The sequence below is a fragment of the Pistacia vera genome, unplaced genomic scaffold (genome assembly GCF_008641045.1).
Source record: "Pistacia vera cultivar Batoury unplaced genomic scaffold, PisVer_v2 Contig548, whole genome shotgun sequence".
Classification (NCBI taxonomy): Eukaryota; Viridiplantae; Streptophyta; class Magnoliopsida; order Sapindales; family Anacardiaceae; genus Pistacia; species Pistacia vera.
In genome coordinates this window covers 276,357-304,264 of record NW_022196388.1, presented here as the reverse complement: position 1 = coordinate 304,264, position 27,908 = coordinate 276,357, and the positions used below count along the sequence as shown (strand labels likewise).

The 27,908-nt window shown below is 36.1% G+C and overlaps 3 protein-coding genes across 3 annotated transcripts; 2 read left to right on the top strand and 1 right to left on the bottom strand.

The window, feature by feature from the left end:
* Positions 1-112: 112 nt before the first annotated feature.
* On the bottom strand, positions 113-2,117 carry LOC116107761 (protein COFACTOR ASSEMBLY OF COMPLEX C SUBUNIT B CCB1, chloroplastic-like). Its single transcript, XM_031394055.1, has 4 exons — positions 1,729-2,117; positions 1,444-1,568; positions 1,124-1,276; positions 113-1,039 (listed from the first exon to the last, which is right to left on the bottom strand). The coding sequence occupies exons 1-4, from the start codon at positions 2,062-2,064 to the stop codon at positions 853-855; spliced, it is 801 nt and encodes a 266-aa protein (XP_031249915.1). The 5' UTR covers positions 2,065-2,117; the 3' UTR covers positions 113-852.
* Positions 2,118-3,714: 1,597 nt separating this feature from the next.
* On the top strand, positions 3,715-11,466 carry LOC116107779. Its single transcript, XM_031394075.1, has 10 exons — positions 3,715-4,042; positions 4,481-4,866; positions 4,969-5,105; positions 5,985-6,098; positions 6,201-6,284; positions 7,181-7,357; positions 8,111-8,267; positions 8,884-9,044; positions 9,133-9,259; positions 9,469-11,466. Exons 2-10 carry the CDS (start codon positions 4,549-4,551, stop codon positions 11,017-11,019), a joined length of 2,826 nt encoding a protein of 941 aa, XP_031249935.1. The 5' UTR covers positions 3,715-4,042; positions 4,481-4,548; the 3' UTR covers positions 11,020-11,466.
* A 1,193-nt stretch (positions 11,467-12,659) lies between these two features.
* LOC116107778 lies at positions 12,660-17,593 on the top strand. Its single transcript, XM_031394074.1, has 13 exons — positions 12,660-12,917; positions 13,290-13,384; positions 13,477-13,590; positions 13,975-14,079; positions 14,235-14,306; positions 14,863-14,975; positions 15,317-15,448; positions 15,986-16,054; positions 16,397-16,484; positions 16,614-16,685; positions 16,787-16,887; positions 17,290-17,407; positions 17,522-17,593. Exons 1-13 carry the CDS (start codon positions 12,818-12,820, stop codon positions 17,591-17,593), a joined length of 1,251 nt encoding a protein of 416 aa, XP_031249934.1. The 5' UTR covers positions 12,660-12,817.
* The last annotated feature ends 10,315 nt before the right edge of the window (positions 17,594-27,908 follow it).

The following is a 27,908-nucleotide window of genomic DNA, read 5'->3' as shown; positions in this document are numbered from 1 at the left end:
CTAATTCTTCATGGCTCCTCCGCTGTTCATAATTTCCAATGTCTTTTGCTCATGCCTTAATTCACAGTTGCTTATGTTTTATTTTATCAATGAAGAAGTTGTCGGTTTCCATTTTAAACACACGGGTAAAACTATTTGTACAAGTTCTTTATACAAAGTGACGTGACACATTATGTGAGTGTCACGTCACATGAGAGTTTAAATATTAAGTTACATGGATCCTAATGTCATATGATATGTTTTGTGACATGTCACATCAGTTTGTACAAACTCGAGTTTGTACAGATAACATTACCTTTTAAATACATATACACATGTCTGCATTTGCATGACTCAAGGTTTCTGTCTAAAGCCGTTGTTGGCTAGGTCTCAAGAGAGCAACTTGCTTTTCTTCTTTCTTTCAATCATCAATTAGTATCTCGCAATGGGCTGCATCTTGTAACATCTTGGGATCTTTGCTATGCCCTCGTTGCATTTGTATGCTACCATTGTTGGTAGAGGGCAAGTCTCTTCCGTACCTTTTGAACAGGCATGTTTGTTTGCAACCAAGCTGAGTTGAAAATGAACGTAAAGATTCAAATTGATGATGATAATCAATCTGTAAGAATTGAAACTTTTTCAGGTTACAAGAGCAAAATCATATTATGCATTTAAGAGCATATGCATCTCAAAATTTCCGGGAAATACAAAACACAAAACAATCCTGGTTCTAGGCTCATCTCCATTAAAAGGACACCGTTAATAACTATTTCCGTTGATACTCAATTTGCTGTGCTCCCTTATAAGTTCGTATTATGATTGCATAGCACAAGCCCAACTGAAAAATTGAATAGCCTTTTCAGCGATCAAATATCATCTCTCAAAGATGCCCTTAACGTATACCATGCCTTTTTCACTAAGCTGAAGCTCTTTCCTCATCTGGTCTACTTGCTGGTCATCTCCTTGGACAACGATCTCGGACAGGGTACCATCGTCGGCAACCAGCAATTTAACCTTAATTTGCTCTTTTCTTGATGCTCGTTTCCAGTAATATGCTCCCCTGCGAGTCATCCCAAAATCAGAACCAATATTTCAAGTTGAATTTCACAAGAAAACTGGTAGAGAACAAAACACCTGCACTTACGCTAGTGGACTGAGGATGGTGATCCAGAACCAGTTATTGCCGATATCCGGATAGGTTATGGTAAGCACAAGGGCAACACTTGCCAAGCTAATGCAAGTGCAGAATGTGAGCAATGCTGCTTGGCCTCGGCTCGGAACCATCATTCCTTCAAACCTTCACCCAAATCAGAAGCCTTAATGTTAACCTCAAAAAATGGTCTTTTCCCTCTTGTTAATAATGGAAATGGTAAATTCACTTCATTTGATGTTCAAAATTAAGAAATCCAATAACATAAGACTTGAATAGTATATAGATAAGAGGATGAGGAAATAATGGCTTACGTTACAGTCTCTCCTCTATCAGTGACCACAAAATTATTGCGAGTAAAGAAAGATAAGATCTCCCCGGCGACCTGATTCGGTGCCTTCATACTTTCCCCTTCTCCTATAAATGTCTTTTGCACTATCTGAAATAAAACAATTTAAACTTAATCCAACAGCCAGTATTTCAAGCTTGCAGAAAGCTTATGTCTTCACGATCATTCTTTACATATCAGTAACAAAAGTAATTTTAAAAAACTAAACAAACAAACCCACTTGTTAAATTTCTTCGAATTAGTACTATACCTTGGATTTAACCGAACGTTTGATGAGAGACCAGAGACCAGGAACAGATATGACAAATAAACCAAGAGAAGTGTAGTAGCTAGCCAAAGAATAGCCCACTGCACTGTCAGCTATTAAATAAAATGGCTCAGTGTTTTGGTGGTAATTGCTGATGTTTTCCACAAGAGTAGATACGAGAGGTTCTTGAATGGACACACCAACCACCACCTGTCTCTTGGGTTTTGTAGCTGTCCTCAGCCATGATTGCTGCTGCCTCACCTCTCTGAAACTAAGTTTTGAACGAAGAGAAAAGGAACAGAGAAGCTGTGGATTTGGTGATAATATTTTTGCTGCCATTTCAGTTTACAGGAACTCACTCAGCAACTGTTTTGTTTTTAGGCCAAGTATTTTATGCTCACCCATTTGAATGGCCCAGATTTGGTGACGTCTTTGGTAGCCAAAAAGGACACGACAGTCTTTATGCAGATAAAAAAAAAAAAACAACTGATGCCTTGATGTAAGAAGATTAAAACGCATTTTATTATTATTTGTGTTTTGGTAAGTTTGAACAAATAAATAAAGAATTAGGTGAATGTATTTGAAGTTTATATTAGAAAGAAAATAAAAATTAAACAATGTGAAGCTTGAGGCAATAGTATATACTTGCGCGTAAAGTAAAGTAATTAAGGCTTCAAAGAAAGGGACTGCAAGAAGAGAAGACCATGAAATTAAGAAAAGAATAAAACGTTTACTTTGATATATGAAAGTCCATGGGGGAATCAAAAGACTCCAACATTTTACCGGCAGCTGGAATGCGATGTCGTTTCCAATGGCTTGGTAGGCACTAGCCGAGCCAAATCAAACATTACCAATTTTGATTCTTTATTATTAAACCTAAAATTCTCACCATATTTTAATATTTTTGATTTTGTGACGTTAATAAATCATTTACTACCTCAATTTATAATTTAAATATTAGTACTATATGAAATGAAATGCAATAATAATTTAAAGGAATTCTTGATCTTTATTTTGGGTCCAATTACACTGATTTTCAAAGGGACTTTTTTGAAGGAGGTATATATGAAAGAAAATAAGAGATGTGGCTTGAATGGAATGTACCACTGGTATATACTTACTCATCACTTTAGAATATTGCTTTGCTTAAGGATTCTCAATATTGACTATTGGGAAATTATACTCAATCATAAACGTCTCAACTCTGCTCTGACCTATGAGGCCTCCAAGGCTTCGTGGTAGCTGTTAGAGATAACAAAGGTTTGCTATGAGATTTGGATATTTAGGGTTTAGGTTGATAAAAGGTATAAATGTCATTTAATTATTTTTTTAAAAAACTATTAATGAAAATTAACGAGTTCGGGTTTAGGTATTTTTTTTTTTGAAACCAATGAATTATTGGTGCTAATAGTTGAACTGCAACCACTAAGTTAATTGACCTACAAGGTGATTCATTTTATAAGTTAGAATAATCCATCATCTCATAAACCTCAAAATCAAAACCCTTCTATCTCTTCTTCAATACAAGACTATGGTCATGGTGTCCCAATTGTGATCACATATATTTTGTTTCACCAAAGGTCAAAATTGGAAATTGGATATGGACTCATATCTCTAATCATTGTCCACGTGTTTGCCCACAAAGGTTCTGATTTTTAATCCTCCTCGCTATAAATTTTTACAAATCGCCCCTAAAGTTTGGGCAACAATTATAAATTGTTATTAAAAATATTAAAGATTCCGACAATTAATATGATACTATTACTATACATGGTAACAATAATTGTCACATGTTAGTAATATTATATATATTAAATTAAAGTGATTCAATTATTTAATGGACCAATCAAATATCGACATCAAATCTATGCTGAATTTTTATTCCTTAAATAATATTAAAGGGCCACTCAACCAATCAATATATGTTACCAACGCAAAGCAAACAAACCAAGAGCGAACCCATGAGTGAGCCATGGCTGGAGCCAAGCCGCGCCCAAGCGCGCGAATGAACGATTCAATGTCCACCATAACGGTTGCGAGAAACCTCACTCGTCTGATCTTTCTCTAATCTCAATCTCGTCCCTATCTATCTATCTTTCTTTCTTTTTAGTTTTCCTTTTATGTCGTGTGTTTCTCTCTATCTCTCACTCTTCATAAACAAAACGAAACAAAACAAAAACCTAATCAGATAACCCCACGAAACCCTCTTCATATCTCTCGCAGCTACCTGCCTCTCGTGCTCAACCAGGATTTTAGTTGAAAATATTTTAATTATTTTCGTTGGGTGTTCACTGGTATAGCATTGAGTGGTTTTCAGGTATTTGGCTTTGTGTTTTCTTGCGATTTTTTTAGGGTTTTTTGTTGTTTGAAATTTTGAATTGCGTGTTCTTTTGATGTGTTGTTTGGGTTTATTTTTGGCTGTGATTGTTTATGTCGTGGATTGATTGTGGGTTTGTTTTTTAATTTGGGGTTACTGGTTTTGGGTGTGTTTTGAGTGGGTGTTTTATTAAGTTTGTTTCAATTTAATTGGGTTATATGTATGTTAGAATTGCAAGATTTTATTTTATTTTTTTAAATAGTTTGATGGTTTATTTATTATTCTTTTCACTGTGTTAAAATCAGCCTTGAATTTGATAATAGGCTGGATTTTTTTACCTAGTTTAGATTCTTGAAATGGTTACTTGTTTGAGTTTAATTTTCACGTTACTGCATTTAGTTTAATGCAAGTTAGATAATTACTGCATGGTGGTTTAAGGTTTGCAGATGGAGGGAGCATACTCAGTCTAAGTTTTAGCGGGGGGATATTTTTGACAGATTGTGGCAATGGCCGCTGATCAGCGGAGAAAGAGAGTTAATGGTACCAGTGTGGCAGGTTGCAGTTCTCTGAAGCAATATGGAATGAAGAAGAGAAAATTGGAGTCACAACACAAGGGTTTAAACTCGAAATCACATATTTCTCTTGAGTGGGACGGGAATATAAAAAAGGTTGTTGCCAGAAAGGATCAGATTGGAATAACTAGGAGGAATTTAAGGCCATTCATTGATTCTGTTCCTGGTTCCCACAATGCTTTGGCAGATGTTTTTTCTATTCCTCAAGATATTTTTGAGTTGGAGAATTTGAGTGAGGTTCTCTCTTACGAGGTATCCACATGTCTAATAGATATTATTAATTACTCTTTTGCTACAAACACAGTATTCTGAACTCCAGTCTTTTTGCATGCATTTTTTTGAAATTTGTTATAGGTTTGGCAGACTCAGCTATTAGAAGATGAGAGAAAGTTTCTTATGCAGTTTCTTCCTAGTGGACAAAATGCAGAACATGTTGTGCAAGCACTACTTTCTGGGGATAATATTGACTTTGGAAATCCTTTTCTCAAATGGCAAGTATTGATATAAGCATTGTTACATAGATATAAGTATGGATAGACACTCACAACACACACAAACACTCCAACTCACACATAGATATAAGTTTGGATAAGCATGTTCAGCAGATAGTTGTTTTGTTTTATTTTATTATGCTTATATTCATAAATGCAGTGAAAATTTTTTGTGGAAATATAATTTCTTCTTCTTCTTAGAAACCTTACTCTGATTTTTGATATACAAATTTGCAATATGCTGTTGGATGAACACTACTAGTTGGATGAACCTGTAGCAAGGATTTGATGATTGCTGAATACTTTATTAGCATTTTCATCCTTTTACCTTGTTGAAGAGAGAAGAATTGGTGGAGTTACAGTAAGGTCTTAGGTTCAAATATATCAATTAATTCCTATGGGAAAGGAAAAAAATCTTCAATTCATTCTCATGATTATCAGTAAATTTTTTGCTTGTTGCTTGGGTCCTTATAGAGGAATAAGAAAATCTAGTAAATTTGATCAACTAAACAAAGAGAAGAGAAAAAAAAATTATAGGCTACAGAATGGCTAAACTTCATATCGAAATAGTGTGATTCTGCTGCAGAATATAGTATTCACTTCGACGGAAATGCTTTTTCTTTATCCTATATATTTCATGTGTTGTTTTTCACAGTTGTTTAATTTCTTGTCAATACCATTCTTGATTGCACCTTGTACTTACAGATTTGGTGTCGCTGCGGCTTTATTCTCACTGTTTTTATAACTCAGCATAAACTAGAATGAAAAAGATGGAAACTTTATGCATTTTTTAGTCTTTGAGAGAAATATCCTTATTTTATGATGTAAGATGCTAGTCCAAGGTCTGAGTCAGTTTGCATAATGGAAAATATGCTGCAGGGGCGCTTCACTTTGTTCAGGTAATCTTCATCCTGATGCAGTTCTTCACCAGGAACGATGTTTAAAGGCTGATAAGAAAGCATATTACTCTGAGTTGCAGAAATATCATGATGAGTATGTTAAGCATAGCCTATTTTTCCAATGTGTGATATGCTGTTTTTTGACTTGGTGCATTTGCCCAAAATATGTAGTTTTGATTTTCTCTGCTTTTGGCAGTATTATAGAGTATTTGCAGAAGTTGAAGGATAACTGGGAAAGCTGCAAAGATCCAGAAGAGGAAATTTTGCCAAAGTTTGGAAGGTTGATACTGCCTTAGTTTTTCCATGATTCTTTTTTGTGGGGCCAGAGTCATTTACGTGTATAATTGATAATCCAGTTTGGGTGTGCTTAAGTAGCGCTATGTTTCACATGCTTGCCAAATTAGTGTGTAAAAAAGATGATTGCTCACTAATATAACAAACTAATCTTTTGTAACATGGAAATTAAAGGTAGATTAAAATCACAAATTCATTTGTGAAGCTTTCTGGTAATTCTTCAAATTTGGTAGTTAGAAGTGGTGATCTTTCAAATCTCATTTGTGTGGTGTTTGATGAAGTTGGACTTACAGTAGTTATCATAAAATGTAAATGAGGAGCTCTGTTGTTGTAATAATATAGTTTTGGCAAATTTGATACTTAGAAATGGTGATCTTTCAAATCTCAGTTCGCTTAATTATTTCCATCATTGAAGAGTGTTAAAACATAAATGAGGAGCTCTGTTGCTGTAGAAATGTAGTGGTGGTTGTTTGACTGGCTATGCTCTAGTAAATTCTTTTATAATTCTTCTTTTGTACAGTTTAAAAGATGTGTGATTATATTAAATGTTCTTTATTTATTATAGCAGTCCATACATTCTGTTGAAGTTGTAAAGTCTTTCCGTGACCTTTTCCACTGTTCTTATCACTGGTAAATCCATTTAGTGTCTTTGGGCAGTTGGACCCCTCACCCCTATATTATTATTATTATAATATGCATAATTTGTTCAGTTTATTGAAATATACAATTAAATACTGATTAACTTTCTTGTTAATTTGTTAAAATGCTTTTGCTTTCTTTCTTTCATTTCTGGTCTTCTCTGTTTGGTATTAATTTTGTTTGTTTTCTTTCCATGTTGATGTTGAATCTCATTTAGGTGTACTTAATTTTGATTTGTCTTAGGTCAAGAAGAGATGCGGAGAAAAGAATATCCTCAAATGCTAGTGAATCTAGACTCCGCGATCTTGAGCAGGATGTTACTGCAACATCTGAATCTTGTTCTTGGGTTGCGGATGAGAAAGCAAGTAGCAGTGATAATCAGAACTCTTCAGCAGTGAAGGGCGGAGAACATCAAAAAAGGTAGTTAACATTTAAGTGATTTTTTGAATAATTTCAATTATTTCATTTAAAGTCTCTCTATTTCTGTCTCTTAGTTCCAATATTTGTGTATATGTTTGCATACATGTGTGGCTTTTCTGGGAATTAGAGGCTAGTTCTTTTGCTGTTTTTGGCTTGTTATGTGTGTATGTTCTTTTGTTTCTATAATTTATTTCTTTAATGTTCAGATATTTACTTATGAAAGAAGAAAAGTTCAAATTTTTGCTATGAGTGATGCAGAATGCTGATTTCCGTACTTAAAAATGAGAAAATTTATTATGTCCAAATGGTAGCTTTGGCTGATTCTCTGAAGTGCAAATATTGAGGCAAATAACCTGTCAATTTTTTTTTTTTTCATTTTCAAAGGTCTGGCTGCTGTGCAAGTAGCCATAGTCTCTTACTTGTTAGCTCTATGTTGGGATGAAACATTTTTCTCCTTGTCACATTATTTGCTTTGATTCTTTTCTTATCTGAGAAAAGAAAAAGATATAGGGCTTTTGACTTTCTTTTGGATTCCAACTCGTTTAATTATACATCCATAAGCCCTGGATCTCACTGTAAGTTTTGAGCCCAAAGAAAAACTTTGTTCCTTGGATTGATGGGCTCAAAAAGTTTTCATCTCTTATTTTTTATGGCTATGTTTTGTATTTGAGGTGTTTATTTTGTATATTTGTGAATTGGATATATTTAGATCTGCAATTGTGAATTAATCTTAATTTTTGCCATGTTAATCAGGATGCACGACAAAGGTTTCAAGAAGGACAAATCTAGAAATCCATTGTTTGCTTCTGATGACGTGCTAAATGTGGGAGCAAAACTCAAAAAAGGAGACAAGCTAAAGAAGCGCAATATCCACCATAGTGATGGTGCCAAGTATATGTCATATTTCAAGGTTAGGTTTCTTTAATTTTTTGTCAAGGTTAAATGGTGCATTAAATTCTTACTAATTGTATTGAACCATTGGGAGGGACTGCTTGTAACCTAGTCAGTGAGTACGTAAATTAAGAAATTAAGCATTTCCAATTGTTTAATTGGTCGTCTGTTTTTGATAAGGAACAGGATAGTTTTGGAAAATCCAAATAAAATAGGTTACCACAAAAGTTTGAATTATACCCACTTTTGAACAGAGCAAAAATTAGATTATTAACCTGCGTAGCTAAACAAAGAATCATAAAGAACTAACAGAAAACGGCATACTTGTTCCCATCTCTAGTGTCATATGCTTTTAAGTTTAGTTTCTACGGTCCTTACTTATTGGGACATCTCTAGAAACTTTTAAACCTGGTTTTCATGATTGTCTAGGCGTACCTGTATTAGCCTTATGTTTTCTTGCTTAGCTGTGCCATCAAGCTCAGTGATTTACCTTGTAAGGAAATACAGTTATGTGGATCTTTATTCAAAGATATGAATAGTGTTTGGAAATTCCAAAATATTGAGTGATGAAATCAATTCAATTCTGATGGTTTTTTGAAGGCAATCACTGATTATTTGACTTTGTGATTTTTCAGATTAGCAAGAAGCAGCATGAACTTGTTAAGAGTATGAAGCAGTCTGGTAAAAGCATTCAATCCAAGTCTCTGAACCGGGTTTTAGGAAACCTTGATGGTTTGCATGTACAACCTTATGAAGTGTTTGAAGAAGAAGAGAAGAAGAAGTTGCACAAGCATTGGTTAGTTTGTTTTGAAGTTCACATTACATTTTTATACCTTAGTGTAACTCTTGATTTCTGACCATCAAGTTTATTACTGTTTATATAGGTTGCAACTGGCAAATGAAGATCTCCCTATATTTTATGCCAACTGGAAAGAAAGAAAGTTACAGATGTGGGAAATCACACAATCCTTGGGGCAAGAGATGAAAGACAGATTAAAATTTCTGGTTGAGGTTGGTTATTCTTTCATTCTGGTTGTTATTGTTGCAGCTTTCTCTCTCTCTGTGTTCCCGTACATATTTTTGATTCACTGATTTGCATGATATAATAAGATTGTTTCGTTCTGGTAATTGCTTTGAACATGGGCGTCCGTGTTGTGTGGAGTGAAAATCTTTCACAGTGGTTTAATGTTTGCCTTCTCATTTTGCACTTTGGTGGTCAGAGTGAGGAAGAAGAGAACGCTGTTGCTCAGGATGAGGAAGAAGAGAACGCTTTTGTTCAGGATGAGGAAGAAGAGAACGCATTTGTTCAGGATGAGGAAGAAGAGAATATTGTTGTTCAGGATGAGGAAGAAGAGAATGTTGTTGTTCAGGATGAGGAAGAAGAGAACTCTGTTGTTCAGGATGAGGAAGAAGAGATCCCTTTTGTTCAGGATGCGGAAGAAGAGAACCCTGTTGTTCAGGATGCGGAAGAAGAGAACCCTGTTGTTCAGGATGAAATGGAGGAATACCGAGATGCATGTCATGATCAGAAGGAGGATGTAGCAGCAAAGCATGAGTCAAACACAGAAGACAATGAAGACTCTGGTCCTGGCTCCCCCCAGGAGCAGTATCCACAGCGAGTCTCTTCCCCTAGTAGGAACCCTGAGTTCAACCACATAGATATGGATCTTGAAAACAATCACGTTACCTCTAAATCAGACAAATCTTCTTCGGATGTATCTGGCCCCTTGGAGAAAATGAACACTGCTGATGATAATGTCAATGACGAAGATCCTCTTCCTTCTGGTGGAAATGTCTGGCATGCCATGAGCAGGCCACGTTCTTATTATGATTCTACTGCTACCCATGAGTTTCCAATCGGTGGGTTGCCACTTATGAATCCACGGGTTAATGAAGACCAACAATCCCATCTAATTGATCTGGAATCAGACTTGAAAGGAGACATGAGGAAAGATTTGCTACACAGACAATCAGATGATGGTTCCTTAAATTCTTATCGGACCCATGACCGAAATGAGCTCCTGCAGTCTCTTTTCAAGGCCCAGGGGATGTTATCATACCATCAAGAGCAGAAACAGGCAGGGCTGGATTTCCAGCCACCAAACAACTTGTTGATGGCAGCTGATGGCCGTTTTCCTGGGCATTTCCAGGAGCAGCTGCAGACATCGCTGCAACTTGAGCAGGGGCCGAAGAGACTGAATGATATTTTCATGCAACAAAACATATCAGAGCACATTTACCCTGACAGAGGTAGATACTTAATACCAAGGCAAGAAAACTTGCAACCAGGAAACATGCAGAATTGGACTGTTAACCCTGCCCGCATGTCAGAGCCTATGGAATCTCATATAAACAGTGGAGAATTGTTGAATCAGAACTGGTTTTCTGGGGAGCATCAAGTTCGTGGTGGCTGGACAGGGTCAGATGGATCTAGTTTCCAGAGCCAGAGCATTGGGAACGGAAACAACGCTGATCAGAGTTTATATAGTGTTCTAACGAATTGTGGCCAGCTATGTTCAGTTAATCCCTATGAATCAATAGGATCAACTGAGCAATTCATTTCTTCAAGGAATTATGGATTGATGGCTGGAGGTGCTCCTGGGATTAGTAATGCTTTACCACACACAGCGCATCCGCTTGACTACTTGGGTGGGCGTGATGCACCTACCTCTGTGATGCCTGATGATATGGGATGGATGAACTTGCCACATCAGAATCCTACTTTGCATGATCAGATGGGGAAACCCTACTTGAGGTCTTGGAATCAGTAAGAAAATATTTTACAATGTTCTCGATAAGGTTGAAATTGTGATCTGGGTGGGAAAACTGCTAAGAACAAATACTGCATCCAAGATGCATGTGACAGGAGATTGTAACCTGTGACTTGCTTCGAAGAAGAGAATTTTGAGGTTACTGCAGATTTGCAGAAGCCAATGAGTATACAGACCCTGAGATAGGTTTTTGTACATACCTATACAAGAGCCAACTCAACACCATGTATATAGCCTAGATGTTAGAAGGGTAGTTGGGAGGTAAGTTGCAGGAGGGGAAAAATCCAGGTTTCTCCAGTTCTCTAATTGGTAGGCCAAAATATATATAATTATATTATATTAAATTTTTATTTTCATGAGGATTTTTTGTTTTCTCTTGTTGACTGAGGATTGAGGAATACCTTTTCAATAATTTTGGAGACTAGAAATTGTTAAGGTCTCTCTTTATCTCCTATTTTAAAAATTTATGTTTCTTCTTTCAAGTTTAATTCTCTAGCTTTCTCTGTTTCTCTCATGAAAACAGCACAAGTGAAATAATCTATATTTCACCTGGCAAACGGAGTATGAATATTAGTTGAACAATTTCTTTTGAGAGCGTTTGCAGATCAGCTTCCGGAACACTATGCTTGGGAATGGGCTAAAAAATGAATGAATGTTGTGCGAGTTCCAGGAGTTGTCTTTTTCTCTTGCAAGAGAGTTATGAATAGAGTTGAAGTTGTGTAAGTATGTAGCTAAGCTGTTGTCCAGATATGTAATGTGTAAATATCTGATTGAATGTGTGGCCAAATGCATTGAAGCAGAGTGTGGAAGTATTTTGGCAGTGAGTGGCCCCTTGGGGCTGTAACACTCATTTAATAAAGCAGAGAAATAGCAACTTTAAATTATTATGTAGACAAAAACATGGCAATCAATTACCATTCTCTTGCTCTGCCAAAGTGTCAAAAGCCCCGAAACTTGATCCCTCAAAAGAAAAACTCAATCAATTTTGGTCTTGTATGATTAAATTAGAAATGTCATGTCGATGCTCTTTTTCTTTATGGGTTCTTCTTCTTCTTCATTTTATTTAAATGTCTTGTGCAGCTTAAAATATCAAATCTTCCCTCCATAGAGAAAAAAAGTTTGATATAAGATTGAATTCAAAACTGAAAATTACAACATGAGAAACATTATGCTCTTAATAATGTTGGAAGGAAATAAAGGATCGAGTGGCTCGATGAGAACTCTCGAGTATATTATTTAAGAAGTTTTGAGTTTGAATCCCTTCTTAGATGTTAGTAGGGGTAGTTATTAGAGATTTTATCCAGTCGGTAATTTGAAGGTCTTAAAAAATTAGTCGAGGTATGTATAAACTAGTTATCTGTCATTAAAAAAAAAAAAAATGCAGTATATATATAAAGGTTAATAAAATTATAGTTGAATTTGGCATGTGAATCATTGCAGTGGTGTATGCATTTGCGTTGAAGTAACTTAATGATAACCTTACAGTTACACTAGAGTTGTTTTACTTTCACCGCCGCTGACTTCCCTCCACAGAAGAGAGGAAGAGTTTTTACAGTTACAGTTAATTAATTGGACCTGAAATGTTAACGATGTGTGTGTCGTGTCGGTTTCAGTTTAATTAATGCAACGTCAGAGTGGGTTCCTTGCTTGCAAAGCATCAAATCATTCCAAAACAAAAAACCCTTTATTTGATCTTCAACATATTCTTCTTTTGTCTTCTTAGTTTACAACGTAATTCAACTATTATATTATCTTCTCACACAGACGGAAACAGAAACAGAAACAGAAACCAAGCAAGATGGACAAGAAAAAGAAGAAAGAAGTTATTCGATTGGAACGTGAATCTGTCATTCCCATTCTCAAACCTAAGCTTATCATGACTTTGGCCAATCTCATTGGTACGTCAATTCTACAATTTCATGTTATTATCTTCATTTCTCTTTTCTAATTCTTCTAATTTCTTCTGTTTTGCAATTTTATCCATTTTCATTTTAATTTATCTTTGGTAATTACTGGATATGACAAGACCCACTAAGCAATAACTTCAAAACTTAAGAAATGAAACAATTTATCTTTGATTAATAACAGCTAATGAGAGAAAAGAAAAACGAGGGTTTCGCTTTTTTTTTTCTTTGGGTAATCACCATTGTCTTCTTCTTTTTTACTCATTTTTATGGATGCATGTGAATAAGGATGCAATTATATATTTACTAGTTTTGCATTTTGCTATTGCTGTTAACCTAGAATCGGGTGTATAAATGTTATCGCAGAGCATAGTTCTGACCGGTCTGAGTTTCTAAAGCTTTGCAAGAGAGTTGAGTACACAATTAGAGCGTGGTATCTTCTCCAATTTGAGGATTTGATGGTAGCCTTGGTTTTTCAATTATTCTTAAGTATGTTATGGTAATGTTTCTTGCCTTTGGTGGTAGTTTAATTACGTACTAATGGTGTTTGCAGCAACTATACTCCCTCTTTGACCCTGTATCTGGCGCCCAGAAATTGGAGCAGCAGAACTTGTCACCTGCCGAAATTGATACACTTGAACAGAATTTCCTGACGTACTTATTTCAGGTACTATGACTACTATATTTTACTTTTTGTCTAATAGATAATAGATTTTATTTGATATTCAGGTTTATGGTAGAATGAGGTTGAATTTGGTCTTGTATTTTGTTATAAATGAAGGAGAATCAATATTTTATTTGTAGGATAGCATTTAAAACGTGAGTATTTAAGTTAGGGTAATGGGTGAATAATAGGGATTGTTAATGATTGGAAGGGTGGATTTAGGTTAAAATTTGATTAAGGGCTGGCTGCTAAAACTTGTGAAGATGAAGAAATTTCATGTACTAGACACTACTAATATGTAATGATTTAAGTATGTGTATGTATACTTATCAAATTTCAATATGAAACTCTGTAATGTATGTTTAAAATTCTGTTCTTTTTTTGCAGGTGATGGAAAAGAGTAATTTCAAAATAACAACTGATGATGAAATTGATGTTGCACTTTCAGGGCAGTATCTTCTAAATCTTCCCATCAGTGTTGATGAGTCTAAGGTTTGTACTTACAAATAAGTACAAATTGATCTATTTTGGTAGCTATGCAATTATATAAACATGCACTATTAACAAGTCTCTATAGGTGCATGTATCTTGGGTGCTTTCATGTGCTTTCAAATTTGATCTCAATGTTCACTTTCTGTTGAATGTAGGTTGACAAGAAGCTTTTGAAGAGGTATTTTGAAGAGCATCCCCATGAAAACCTTCCAGATTTTTCTAATAAGGTATTCCTCTAAATTTATCACTGAAGATTTTTGATAACGTGCTTACCTTGGAATCACTCCCTTTATGGTTTTAAATTGGTTATGTTGGGTTTAGTTGCATGTGTCATTAAGTTGTACTGGAAATCTCCTGCTTGTGTAATATGTTGTCTGCGCTAATTAGAGTGAGTTAATTTGCTTCTGTTCTCGATCTGTCTCATTATGCTGTGTATGCAGATATTTCAATATGTGTAGTTTATTGGATTTTATGTTTCATGATCGTCACTTTAATACCTAGTGCCATCTTTCTACGAGAAACAAAATATCTGATACTTTATGATAGCTTCAATTTTAAGTGCAAAGATTAAAAATAGGAACAGTGTTGATATTTTTTTCTGCAAGAAATCACATCTCACTTGCAAACTGAAAGAAGTTCAATAGCCACGAGATTTCATTTTAGGGATTTATTTCAATTTCAGTTAAGTCTTCAAAGTTTGAACCAGCTTGACCATTGTTTTGAACTTTGGTCTAAGGGTGGTCCTTTTGAAGAAAGCTAATCTGTAACTTTTTTTCTTTATAGTACGTTATCTTTCGACGTGGAATTGGAATTGATCAGACAACTGATTTCTTTTTCATGGAGAAAGTGGACATGCTCATTGCACGCCTTTGGTCATTTATTTTGAGACGAACAAAGTAAGTATATCTTTCGGACTATAATTTTTTTATCATCAATGGATATTGTTGGTACTGGAATTTTGAGTAGTCACATGTTGAATTTATGCAGTCAAGAGCTATAATGCTTCTAGATTTGTCCGTTCCTGATAGTTGAAATAAGCTGAACAATGGTCTTGAGTAAATTGCCTGACCATTTGTTGGTGAATTACAGTTCATGTTTCTGGAATTGTTAACTTATCTGTTAAAAGAGTTTGTTTAGCATTGGAATTGCCCAAAATATTATTCTTTTTCTCTTAGTAATAAAGTTAACCTACTTTATTATTTTCTTTTTAATCCTTTTCAGGGTTCTTTGTTTGCAGGCTAGAAAAACTTTTTAGCAGGAGGTTAGGCAGTCGTAAGAAGGACCCAAAGAAGGATGATGAAATTAATTCTGAAGCCATTCAAGATGATCTATACGTTGAACGACACCGTCTTGAAAATATGGAACTAAGGTACATTTTATCTCAATATAGCAATTACTATGGGACAGTATTATTGCTGCAACAGATTTATATACTATATTTTTATGGGTATATTGCATGCCATTCCAAGTGGTTTGAAAATGTCATGCTTCACATGAACTTCTTGTATGAATCTTAAAATCACAAGTGTCTAAAATCTTTTTTAACTTTTAAATTTTGGTTATGACAAGATATTATCAACTTTTTTAAGCTATACAAATTTTATTAACTTGATTATTTTTACTCAAGAAGTTCAATTAACTAACAAAATTACAGCCTATAACTTTTGATGGACTTGTATGTGTATGTTTGGTTGGTTTTTTGATTGGAGGGTAGGCCATTATTAGGTAACTTTAACAATCTTGTCTTCTCTTCGTTGCCTTGCAACTGTGCCAAAAGATTTATTATACCATGGTTATTAATAGACATGGAGATTCAAGCAATGTGCTTATGTATTAATTGAGTTGCCTGTCCTGACTTTCTGATTATTATCACCAGTCAATGATGTTCTTATTCTGTGTTCCCCAGTTTCCGCAATTTGCTGACCAAGGTTACAATCCAAGAGCCTACCTTTGATAGGATAATTGTTGTTTACAGGTAATTTTTGTTTTTGTGTTTCTGGTTTAATTTTATTCTTTTATTTTTCAGTTTCATCATGTTATTGCATTGACATGCAACTGATTAGTGGTAACTTTTACATCATAATTTTGCATACCATGGTGACTGTTGATGGAAAAAAATGATTTTTATGATATGAAATGCATACAATGAAAATCCTACTGTGGTCCTCTCATGAACAATGGAATTCACATTTATTTTGTTCTTTTTTTTATTGGGAAAAGTATCTAGGCTTTTTTTCTAATTGATGCCCTGTGAAACTACTTTTGAAACAACTATGAGAACTGTGTCATACATCTGAGAATGATGATCATACTGCAGGAGAGCAAGTACAAAATTAAAACCAGAACGAGGAATATATGTGAAACATTTTAAAAACATTCCGATGGCCGATATGGAGATAGTTCTTGTAAGTTATTTGGGCTGCCTCTCTATGTCTTTCTTTACTATCTCATTGATTTATGACTCTTGTGTAGCATTTTCTGTTCTCAAAGTCTGTAAACAACACGACTGACATAGACTTTTTCTAACTTAACAGCCTGAAAAGAAAAATCCAGGATTAACTCCACTAGACTGGGTCAAGTTCCTGATCTCTGCTGTGGTTGGGCTGGTCAGTTTAGCAATTATTTTGTCAGACTGTCTCTACTTTTGTCCACTCTTCTTTCTGTGTCACGGTGTTGTCCAAATATCTTACTGTGTTTTTCTGAACAGGTTGCTGTGATTAGTTCCCTCCAAATGACTGAACGTGATCTTTGGGTCATTATCGCGGTCCTTTCCACAGTGATTGGTTATTGTGCTAAGACATACTTCACGTGAGTTACTCCACAACAGTAGTCCATCCCACAGCCGACATCCAAGATCAATGCTTTTGTCTATGGGTTTATTGATGTATTTTTGTTTAATTGAACAATATGCATAATTTATCTGACCTTTTTTTCTCTAATAAGTAGTTGATGTGATCAACTTTTGGAAGAAAGAAAATATGCGCTCTATGTTATTCTATAATGTTATTATCATAAGGTGATGGAAAATTCTGATATAAAACTCTTGGTTGTACTTACTGATCATGCATTTTCCCTGGCCCTCTTTTAATGTAGACAAGTATCACTTGTATGTGATATGAAACAGGAACTTCTGTTTGTCGAATGGTTTTGTTTGTTCTTGATTAAAGATCAAATCATTTGATTGCATATTGTTTCTTCTACTGGCTGCAGGTTTCAGCAAAACTTGGCTACATATCAGAATTTAATCACACAGTCCATGTACGACAAACAACTAGATAGTGGGAAGGGCACTCTTCTTCACTTGTGTGATGATGTGATCCAGCAAGAAGTAAGTTTAAGGCTGGATGAATTTTGTAAAATTATCAAACACCTTCCTGTTATTCTTTATTTGATAGCCACTTAATGGTTTTTTATTGAGAAACTGTGTGTTATATATTTTTAGCCGTACATGAGTTTTATTGGCTTTATGAAGCTTTTGGGGATGTTTTTGGCAGAAGTAGTTTCTGAAATCTGAAAAAGGTCATCTACATCTCTATGCCAATTAGTTGTTAAACAATGTTTTTCATCATCTGCTTTTTAAGATATTTCACTATTTTGATTTNCAGACAATATATATATATATATATATATATAATTTTAATGTTCATATTACCACAATGAATGAAAATAAGATTGTAACTCAAATAATCAACACATGCATGATTGACAAGATAACTGATTATTGTATTGATATATTTCAAGACTTTGATAATAAAATATAGATTTAAGAAAAAGAGAGAGAGAGAGAGTAGCTTACATATACCAGAGATGCCCATATTGTTAATTAATGGGAAACAAGAGTATTCTTCTTTCCAAAATCTTGAAGAACTCCAAGTAAAAGTACTTTGTCTCAGGGACGAACGACGTGGTTAATAACCCAGTCAAGGGTATCAACATTTTTTTTTTTATTTCTATTAGCATCAACTACAACAATCACTCCTGCACTTGTTGATGTGAGTAGCTCCATAAATTTATTAATTGAAGTGTTTGGGGGAGATGGTGGGATTTATTTTTCCCCTGAAAATGAAAATCAAAATCAAAATGAAGAAATTAAACAATTGCACAGACTTGTATTTGAAAGGGATTGTACATGTATTAGTTGTAAGTCTTAGTTTAAGTTCAAATGTATAAAATATCTCTTCAAAGTTGGCGTAACAATGGATATTTCAAGCAGTCATTTTGTTGTATATATTTACAAGTTTAATGAAATGTTACATATAACCTTTTCTCCTTCTTTTTTTAGTATTCTCCAGCTAAAACACTAACAAATGGTGTCAAAGCCATACTAAAGAACCTGAAACTCTTCTCCCACGATTAGCTCTTCATCTTATTTCTAAAAAAAATCTCCTGCCTCAGACCACGTTACTTGAATGCATGACTTCTCAATCGGCCTTACGTTCTCCTCTAATCTTCAATGGTGAACAAGATCACATATGGGCTGTCAAAATGAAGGCATTCCTCCGAGGCCAAGGTTTGTGGCAATATGTAGAAGAAAATAGGCAACCAACATAGTTAGGACCAAACTATTAATCAGATTAGGATTTACGAAGAATAAGCTGCTAAGGCTTCGAGAGCCTTGTCCCATATCCATGCTATTGTAACAGACCTTGTATTCACAAGGATAATGGCATGTGAAACTACAAAATAAGCTTGGGATAAGTTGAGGGAGGAATTTATGGGAAGTGACACTACAAGGAACATGTAAGTGTTGAACTTAAGAAAGGAGTTTGAGATGTTGAGAATGCAAGAATCTGATAAAGTAAAGGAGTATGTTGACAGGTTGATGAGTGTAGTCAACGAAATTAGATTGCACAAATGAGCAATAGGAGGTATGTTGGAGACAAAAAGAGGAAAGAAATGAGCAATGGTCAGTGGGGAAAACTATATGGGATGAAGGATTATCCATCTTGTTCTCACTGCAGCAAGAAAGGCCATTCTGAGAAAAGGTGTTGGTTTAGGCTAGGGATACAATGTAGGGTCTGCAAGCAATTTTGCCATTTAGAAAAGGTCTACAAGAACAAAGAGAGCAATCCCAATGGTAAGCTCAAATGATTGATGATCAGCAACCAGAGTAAGGGACAAAGTAGTTGTTTGTAGCGTCCTGTAGTGCAACATAGACATGCAATGAAGGTTGGGTGATTGATAGTGGATGTACAAACCACATGACACCAGACCTGCAAAACTTTGTCAACTTGGATCAAGCACATTAGTCCAACATTAAAGTGTGAAATGGTGAGTTTGTGGAAGCAAAAGGAAAAGGAGATGTTGTTGTCCAGACACCAACAGGTACAAAGCTTATTACCAATGTACTTTATGCACCCGAAATTAGTCAAAGTCTTCTTAGTGTATGACAAATGTTGGAAAAGAATTATGTATTGCATTTTCAAAACCAATCTTGCATAATGTAGATAATGAAGGCCGTGAGCTTATAAGGGTGAGAATGATAGGCAAAAGTTTTCCTAATATGTGGAAAATTTAGTAGATAAAGTATGCAATGCTAGGGAAGATGAGACTGAGATGTGACATAAGAGGTTAGGCCATGTGCACTATAGTGGTTTAAGAGAAATTTAGGCTAAGATTTGGTCTTGAATCTACCAGTTTTTGAGGAACCAAAGGGAGTGTGTCAAGCATGTCAGTTAGGCAAACTCAGCAGGAAACCTTTTCTTGCAAACCAAGCCTGAAGAGCCTCTAAAAAACTTCAACTCATTCACTCATATGTGTGTGGCCCTATGCAAACATTATCATTGAGTGGAAGTAGGTACTTTGTATTTTTTACAGATGACTGGTCTAGGATGTGGTTGGTGTGTTTAAGAAGCTCAAGTAGCTAGTGGAAAACCAAATAGGAAAAACTATCAAAACCTTGAGGAGTGACAATGGGACTGAATACACTTCTCAAGAGTTTAAGTAGATTTGCAAGGAGACTGGAATTAGACATTAGTTTAGTAGCCCCTACACTCCACAGCAAAATGGAGTTAGTGAAAGGAAAAATCGGATAGCTATGGAGATGGCAAGATGCATGATTGCTAAAAAGAAACTCCCAAAATCCTTCTAGGCAGAGGCTGTTAACACAACATTTTATTTGTTTACTAGACTTCCTACAAAAGCCTTAATCAACCAAACTCCATTTGAAGCCTGGAATGGAGTTAAACTAGTAGTGGATGATCTTAAGGTTTTGGAAGTATATGCTATGTCCTTGTTCTAACTGTAAGAAGAGCCAAGTTAGATAATAAAGCCTTGACTGGAATCTTCATTAGCTATAACAGCTAATCCAAGGCCTACCGAGTGTATATTCCTAAGTCAAAAAGGATTATTATTTCCAAGATGTCAAGGTAGATGAGAATGGAGTCTAGAATTAGTAAGAAAGCAAAGTTTGATGAAGACACAAGGCCTCAAGTGACAAGAGATATGGGTGATCAAATTATTGAAGAAGATGAGGATGATACAGAGGAGTTCTTGGTTAGAGGCACTAGGTCTTTAGCTGAGGTGTATGAAAGGTGTAACATGGCTGTTTTGAACCAACAAGCTTCTTTGAAGTAGCAAAATTAGAGACTTGGAGAGTTGCCATGAAGGAGTTAGCAAAGATAGAGAAGAATCAAACCTAGAAACTTGTGGACAGACCTGAGAATAGAGAAGTAATCCAATTTAAGTGGATTTTCATGAAGAAACTGAATTTGGATGGCTCAATTCATAAGCATAAAGCTAGGCTAGTTGTTAAAGGTTTTGCTCAACAATATGAAATTGATTTCCTGGACACCTTTGCACCAGTAGCTAGGCATGATACAATTAGATTGTTGCTTGTTGTGGCAACTCAATTTGGCTGGAAAAATTTTCATGCTGATGTTAAGTCAGCATTTCTAAATGGGTGGTTGAATGAGGAAATATATGTTGAGCAGCCAAAAGGGTGCCAGATCAGAGGAAGTGGGGATAAAGTTTACCTCCTAAAGAAGGCCTTATATGGCTTGAAACAGGCACCAAGGGCCTAGTACAACAGGATTAATGATCACTTAATAAGCTTAGGTTTTGTGAGAAGTCCAAATGAACATACTTTATATGTTAAAGAGGTAAATAAGGATGTGATGATCATTTCCCTTATATGTTGATGATCTCCTGGTGACAGGGAGTAAACTTGCTCAATTGGGGGAGTTCAAGAAGTCTATCACAATGAGTTTGAGGTGACAGACTTAGGGGAAATGTCTTATTTCCTCAGCATGTAAATTTATCAAACTCAGATGGGATTTGCGTCAATCAAAAGAAGTATGCAAGTGAAGTCTTAAGGAAATTCAGCATGGAGAATCGCAAACCAGTGGACATTCCATTGGTTCCTAACCAAAGGCTTTTCAAAGATGATGATGTTGAGAAGATTGATGAAGGGTCGTATAGGAGTTTGATTGGTTGTTTGTTGTATTTAACAGCAAAACAACTAGACCAGATATAATGTATGCTACCAGCTTGCTATCCAGGTGTATGAGTTAGAGCAAAGAAACACATTTCAAAGCTGCAAAAAAGGTCCTAAGATATGTAAAGGGTAGCACTGACTTTGGAGTATGGTTTAGGAGTCAGAAAACTTTAGATTTGTGGGGTTTTCTAGTAGTGATTGGGCTGGCTCAATAGAGGACATGAGAAGCACTTCTAGATATTCATTTTTTCTGAGTTGTGGTGCAATTTGCTAGCTTCACAAGAAGCAAGAAACTGTGGCTCAATCCACAGCAGAAGCAGAGTATATTTGAATTATAGCTATTGTAAACCAAGCCATTTGGTTGAGAAAAATTCTGGAAGATCTGAAGTTAAAATAAGGAAATCCTACTGCAATCATGTGTGACAATCAATCGGCTGTGGCTATGGCTAAAAATCCAATTCATCATGGACGAACTAAGCACTTAAAAATCAAGTTCCATGCGGTAAGAGAAGTTAAACATGATGGGGAAGTTGAATTGGTCCATTGCAGGGATGAAGATCAAGTGGCAGACATCATGACCAAAGCCTTGTCCAAAGCCAAGACTTTAGGCTCAGCCTTGGTGTTTCTAGCAAAAATATCAAGTAGGAGTATTAAAACAGTGATATTTTGCTAGAAATGCAGCAGAATTTCAGTTTGGTTCTGAAAATTTTTTGGCGCCAAAGTTGTCTTTGTTTTTGCCTTGCTTCCCACCATGTTTGAGCAGCTGAAATTGATGCATTTTAGTGATGTGTTTAGGTGTACTCAACTATGATTAGGACTTGTATTTGAAAGGGATTGCACATTTATTAGTTGTAAGTCTTAGTTTAAATTCAAATGTGTAAAATATCCCTGCAAAGTTGGTGTAACAGTGGATATTTTGGGCTGTCATTTTGTTGTATATATTTACAAGTTTAATGAAATGTTATGTATAATCTTCTCAATCCAATATTCTCCTTCTTTTCTTAGTATTCTCCGGCTAAAACACCAACAAACCAGCGCATACCACTATGGGGAGAAGTGTATGCTGTCAGCTTTTCACCATTCTTGGTTTTGTATTCTACCCTTTAATAATTCCTTTTGCTTCAACTAGAGAAGTGACTGCTTCTTGTTCCAATCTTACACTAAACAAAAGATTATGATAAAACATGAATAAATGTTGCAAAAATGACTTTCAAATAATGAAAAAATGGAAACCTCCTATCTGATATTGACCAAATTTTCCCAAGGACTTTAATTTATATTTACATGACTAGAACCCTTTAAAATTCTAATGTATCTACGACAATTGTTTTGATGTAACATTACTTTTATTGACTAAGGAAACAAAGCCGAATAACTATATATGATGGGAAAGAAGGTACTTGCAAAGAGAAGCAGTTTTTTTCTCATTCTTTGCATAAAACACCCATGGTGAAAGTGTTCAAAGGAGTGATATTTTGGATTAAACTGGAGCTTTGTTCTGGCGGCAAGAGAAAAAAGGATGAAGTTTGAAAGTTGGTCTGGAACAGTTCACATAGCTGATCTGTAGGCGTGCTGAAGTGATGTATTTTGGTGAATTCAGCTTGTATTTAGGTTGTCAACTTTGTATCAAATTAATGTGATGTAATCAGAGTTGCTAAGGATGTGTGGTTAGGATGTCATTTTGGACTAAAATATGTTTTATGGTTAGGTGCAATAGTGTTTGTCATGTATAAACTTCTACTGTAACTTTCATTTTAGACTAAAACAAATATTACAGCTCTTTTCTCTTACTAGTTGATCATCATTTTCTCTCCCGTAAGACCACTTTCATGCTCATATAACTAACAAGTGTTATCAGAGCTCCATCTTGATCTTAAGGGGCCTGCAAAACCTCCATCTTTGCACATTCTCTGTCAGTCCTTACCTTACCAAAGACAGACTTCATGGCAACAAGTTCAGCCTCACTCTTGCCTCCAACCTTCAATGGGGAACAGTACCATATGTGGGCTATGAAGATGAAGGCTTACTTGAGAGGTCAGAGTCTATGGCAGTATATAGAAGAAAAGAAACAACCACCACAGTTGGGACCAAACCCAACCTTGAACCAGATAAGACTCCATGAAGAGGAGACTGCAAAAGCTCTAAGAGCCCTGTCCCATTTACATGCTGCAGTCACTAATCAAGTTTTTACAAGTATAATGGCTTGTGAGACAGCAAAGCGGCTTGGACGAGCTTAAGAAGAAGTTGGAGGAAGCACCCAAACCAAAAACATGCAAGTCTTGAACCTAAGGAGGAGTTTGAGACATTGAAAATGCAAGAGGTTGAAGTGGTTAAAAAGTATGTAGATAGATTAATGAATGTGGTAACAAGATAAGATTTTAGGGAAAGAGATAAGTGATAAAGAATTGTTGAAAGGTGTTAGTAAGCCTACCGAGAGGTTTGAATCAAAAATTTCTTCTTTGGAGGATTCTAAAGACTTGTCTCAATACCCCTTAACCGAACTTGTCCATGCTCTTCAACCCAAGAGCAAAGAAGAAAACTAAGGCAAAGGATAGTGGTGAAGCTACATTGTTTGTCCAGTAAGAGCAAGCCAACTCAGGGAGGAAACAAGAAGTTTGGAGGAGGAAAAGAGGAAAGAGAGAGTAAACAATCAGTGGAACAAACCAGCAGGTTTCAAGATTTTGCACCATGTTCCCACTGCAAAAAGAAGAACCATGCTGAGTACAAGTGCTGGTTCAGACCAAATGTTCAATGCAGGCATGCAAGCAGCTAGGCCATATTGAAAAGGTCTGCAAAAATAAACAACAGCAACTTGCACAGACGTTGAAGATTTGCAGCAGAATTCTGAATCGCAGCTTTTTGTGGCATCCTGCTATGCTATTCAGTTCAATGTGGAACTGGGCTGATTGATAGTGGATGTACAAACCACATGACACCTGATCTGGAGAATTTTGTGAAGTTGGATCAAGCATACCAGTCAAGTGTAAGGTGGGAATTGTAACTTGTGAAAGTTAAGGCAGGGGAATGTGGCTGTGCAGACCATGATAGTTACAAAGATTATTTACAATGTATTATTTGTTCCGAAATCAACCAAAATCTGCTTAGTGTAGGACAAATGCTTGAAAGAAATTACATTCTGCATTTTAAAATAAAACCTGCACCATATTAGATGATGAGGAAAGTGATGATGCATGTGAAAAGGTTGGGAAAAGCTTCCATTGAACTTAAAAACCGAGTTTCATGTTGACAGTAAACTCAGATGATACAAACATATGGCATAAAAGATATGGTCATTACCATTATGCTGGACTTAAGCAAATGAAGCTTAAAGGATGGTACACACCTTACCCAAAATAGAAGAGAAAGAGATTTTATGTAGAGTATGCCAATAGGGAAGCTTAGCAGACCACCTTTCCTACAAATCAGGCCTGGAAGCTACTAGAAAGCTCCAATTGGTGCACACTGATGTGTGTGGACCAATGTAGACCACATCCTGAATGGATCCAGATTCTTTATCTTGTTTATGATGATCATTCAAGAATGACTTGGGTGTACTTCCTAAAGCAAAAGGGAAGTGCTGCTGTGTTTAGGAGGTTCAAAGCTGAAGTTGAAAACCAAGATGGGTAAAGATCAAGGCTGTGAGAAGTGACAATGAAGGTGAATACACCTCAAATGATTTGAATCAACTTGTAGGAGGCTGGATATGGCATCAGTTTAGTTGTCCCTACACTCCCCACAAAAATGGAGTGAGTGAGAGAAAGATAGGACAGTAAGGAGATGTCCAGGTGTTTCCTGACTAAAAGGAGCTGCCAAAGAATTATGGCTGAATCTGTCAATACAATGTGTGTATTTGCTGAATAGGCTTCCAACCAAAGCTTTAAAGGATCAAACTCCATTTAAAGCATGGTATGGAGTTAAGCCTCAAGTGGATCATCTAAGAATATTTGGAGTATATGCTATGTACTCATCACTAGCCATCAAAAGGTCAAAGCTGGATGACAAAGCAAGGATGGAATTCTGGTAGGTTACAACATCCAATCCAAGGCTTACAGATCTTCATTCCAGAGACAAGAAAGGTAGTTTGTTTCAAGGGATGTAAAGGTTGATGAGAGGTCAGTGTGAATTGGAAGAGAAGAAAATTCAAGTAGATCCATGGCCACAGCAAAGAGAACAATGTTGCCCAAACTGATGGGCAGATTCTGAACAAGGAAGAAATTTCAGTCAGGAACAGACCTCTTCTCAGATTTTGGGAATGCAATGTTGCATTGCTTGAACCAACATCTTATCATGAGGCAACTAAGTCAAAGGAATGGAGACTTGCTATGTAGGAGGAGTTGTCCATGACAGAAAAGAATGGAACATGGAAACTTGTGGACAGGCCTACCAGAGGAAAGTGATCCAGTAAAGTGGATCTTCAAGAAAAACTGATTCTGATGGTTTAGTTTTGAAGCACAAAGCCAGTTGGTTGTGAAGGGTTTGCAAGCAACATGGTGTGGATTTCTAAGATACATTTGCCCCGTTGCAAGACATTGATCAATCAGGTTAGTTCTAGCTTTGGCAGCCCAATTTAAGTGGAAAGTGTATCAAATGATGTTAAGTCAGCTTTCTTGAATGGTTGGTTGGATGAGGAGATCTTTGTTGAACAACCTGATGGATATGAAATCAAGGGAAGAAACGAGGTGTACTTACTGAGAAGGCCTTGTATGGCTTGAAACAAGCTCCAAGAGCTTGGTACAGCAAAATCAATGACTACCTAGTCAGTCTTGGTTATGCAAGAAGCCCCAATGAGCATACTTTATATGTAAAAAAGGCCAATGAAGATGTGATTATGGTTTCCTTGTATATGGGTGATTTGTTGGTGACGGAAACAATGGAATTCAGGTTGAAGAGTTCAAGAAAGCAATGCACAAAGAGTTTGAGATGACTGATTTGGGAGTGATGACTTACTTCCTTGGAATGGAAATCCATCAATCTCAAGATGGCATTTTCATTTGTCAAAGGAGATATGCTAATGAGATGCTTAGGAAATTTGGAATGGATGATTGCAAGTCTGTTGCCAACCTTTGGTGCAAAATCAAGGCTATGCAAGATGATAGCACCACGGTAGATGAGACAGATTATAGGAGAATGATTGGAAGCTTGTTGTACTTAACCGAACAAGGCCTGAGCTGATGTTTTCAATTAGTCTCTATCAAGATTTATGGCAAACCAAGTGAGGAGCATCTTAAAGCGCCAAGAGGGTGCTGAGATTCATTAGAGGAACTGCAAATCATGGAATCTGTTCGGAATCTGAAAATTTCAGATTGATAGCGTATGCAGACATGATTAGGGATGCTCCTGTGATGACATGCGAAGCACATCAGGGTATGTATTCCTACTGAATTATGGTGCATTTTTGTTGGTCTTCCAAGAAGCATAGTGGCACAATCCACTGTAGAGGCTAAATACATTCATCCTTCATGCGTAAATCAGCTATTTGGTTGAGAATTTGCTGGCTGATATAGAGGTAAAGCAGTGTGAGCCTACTGAAATTTTCTATGATAATCAATCGCCATTGCAATGGCTAAGAATCCAGTCATGCATGGTTGAACTAAGCACATAAAATCAAGTTTCATGCAGTGAGGGAGGCTGAGCAATCCGGTAAATTAGATTGACACACTACAGGGGGAAATACAATTGGCTGACATATTTACTAAGTCCCTATGTAGTCCAAGTTTGAAGACATGAAGCTTAAACTTGGTGTCTCAAGCAAAATATCAAGGAGGAGTGTTCAAAGGAGTGATATTTTGCTTGAAACAATATTTTGGATTAAACTAGATTGTGTTCTGGCGGCAAAAGAAAAAGGCTGAAGTTTGAAAGCTGGTCTGGAGCAGTTCACATAGCTGATCTGCAGGCATGCTGAAGTGATGTATTTTGGTGAATTCAGCTTGTATTTAGGTTGTACCTTTCGTATCAAATTAATGTGTGTAATCAGAGTTGCTAAGGATGTGTGGTTAGGATGTCATTTTGGACTAAAATATGTTTTATGGTTAGGTGCAATAGTGTTTGTCATGTATAAACTTCTACTGTAACTTTCAGTTTAGACTAAAGCAAATATTAACAGCTCTTTTCTCTTACTAGTTGATCATCATTTCTCTCCCCGTAAGACCACTTTCATGCTCATATAACCAACAGAAAGCACCTACCTGCCAATGGATATGATAGTTTAGTACTTTTCCAGTCCTTGAAATTTGAAAAGAGCATATCCACATGCACTTGGCATCTAATCCATCCACAATAAACCAAATAATAACTTTATCTATCGTCTCTCAAAATCTTCTAATCCAACCTATTGAACGGTCAAAAAAATTCAAGATCACAATTTGAAGGGTAAGAGGGGGAATAAAGCGACATT

What these genes read in the sequence shown, in the direction of transcription:
- LOC116107761 (XM_031394055.1), bottom strand. Translation starts at nt 2,064, where the DNA reads ATGGCAGCAAAAATATTATCACCAAATCCACAGCTTCTCTGTTCCTTT. An exon ending in GATAGAGGAGAGACTGTAAC is followed by an intron (nt 1,277 to 1,443) that starts GTAAGCCATTAT and finishes ATTTGGGTGAAG; the next exon opens with GTTTGAAGGAATGATGGTTC. An exon ending in ACCATCCTCAGTCCACTAGC is followed by an intron (nt 1,040 to 1,123) that starts GTAAGTGCAGGT and finishes GATGACTCGCAG; the next exon opens with GGGAGCATATTACTGGAAAC.
- LOC116107779 (XM_031394075.1), top strand. Translation starts at nt 4,549, where the DNA reads ATGGCCGCTGATCAGCGGAGAAAGAGAGTTAATGGTACCAGTGTGGCA. An exon ending in ATTTTGCCAAAGTTTGGAAG is followed by an intron (nt 6,285 to 7,180) that starts GTTGATACTGCC and finishes GATTTGTCTTAG; the next exon opens with GTCAAGAAGAGATGCGGAGA. An exon ending in GATTAAAATTTCTGGTTGAG is followed by an intron (nt 9,260 to 9,468) that starts GTTGGTTATTCT and finishes TTTGGTGGTCAG; the next exon opens with AGTGAGGAAGAAGAGAACGC.
- LOC116107778 (XM_031394074.1), top strand. Translation starts at nt 12,818, where the DNA reads ATGGACAAGAAAAAGAAGAAAGAAGTTATTCGATTGGAACGTGAATCT. An exon ending in CCGATATGGAGATAGTTCTT is followed by an intron (nt 16,485 to 16,613) that starts GTAAGTTATTTG and finishes CTAACTTAACAG; the next exon opens with CCTGAAAAGAAAAATCCAGG. An exon ending in TGTGCTAAGACATACTTCAC is followed by an intron (nt 16,888 to 17,289) that starts GTGAGTTACTCC and finishes TACTGGCTGCAG; the next exon opens with GTTTCAGCAAAACTTGGCTA.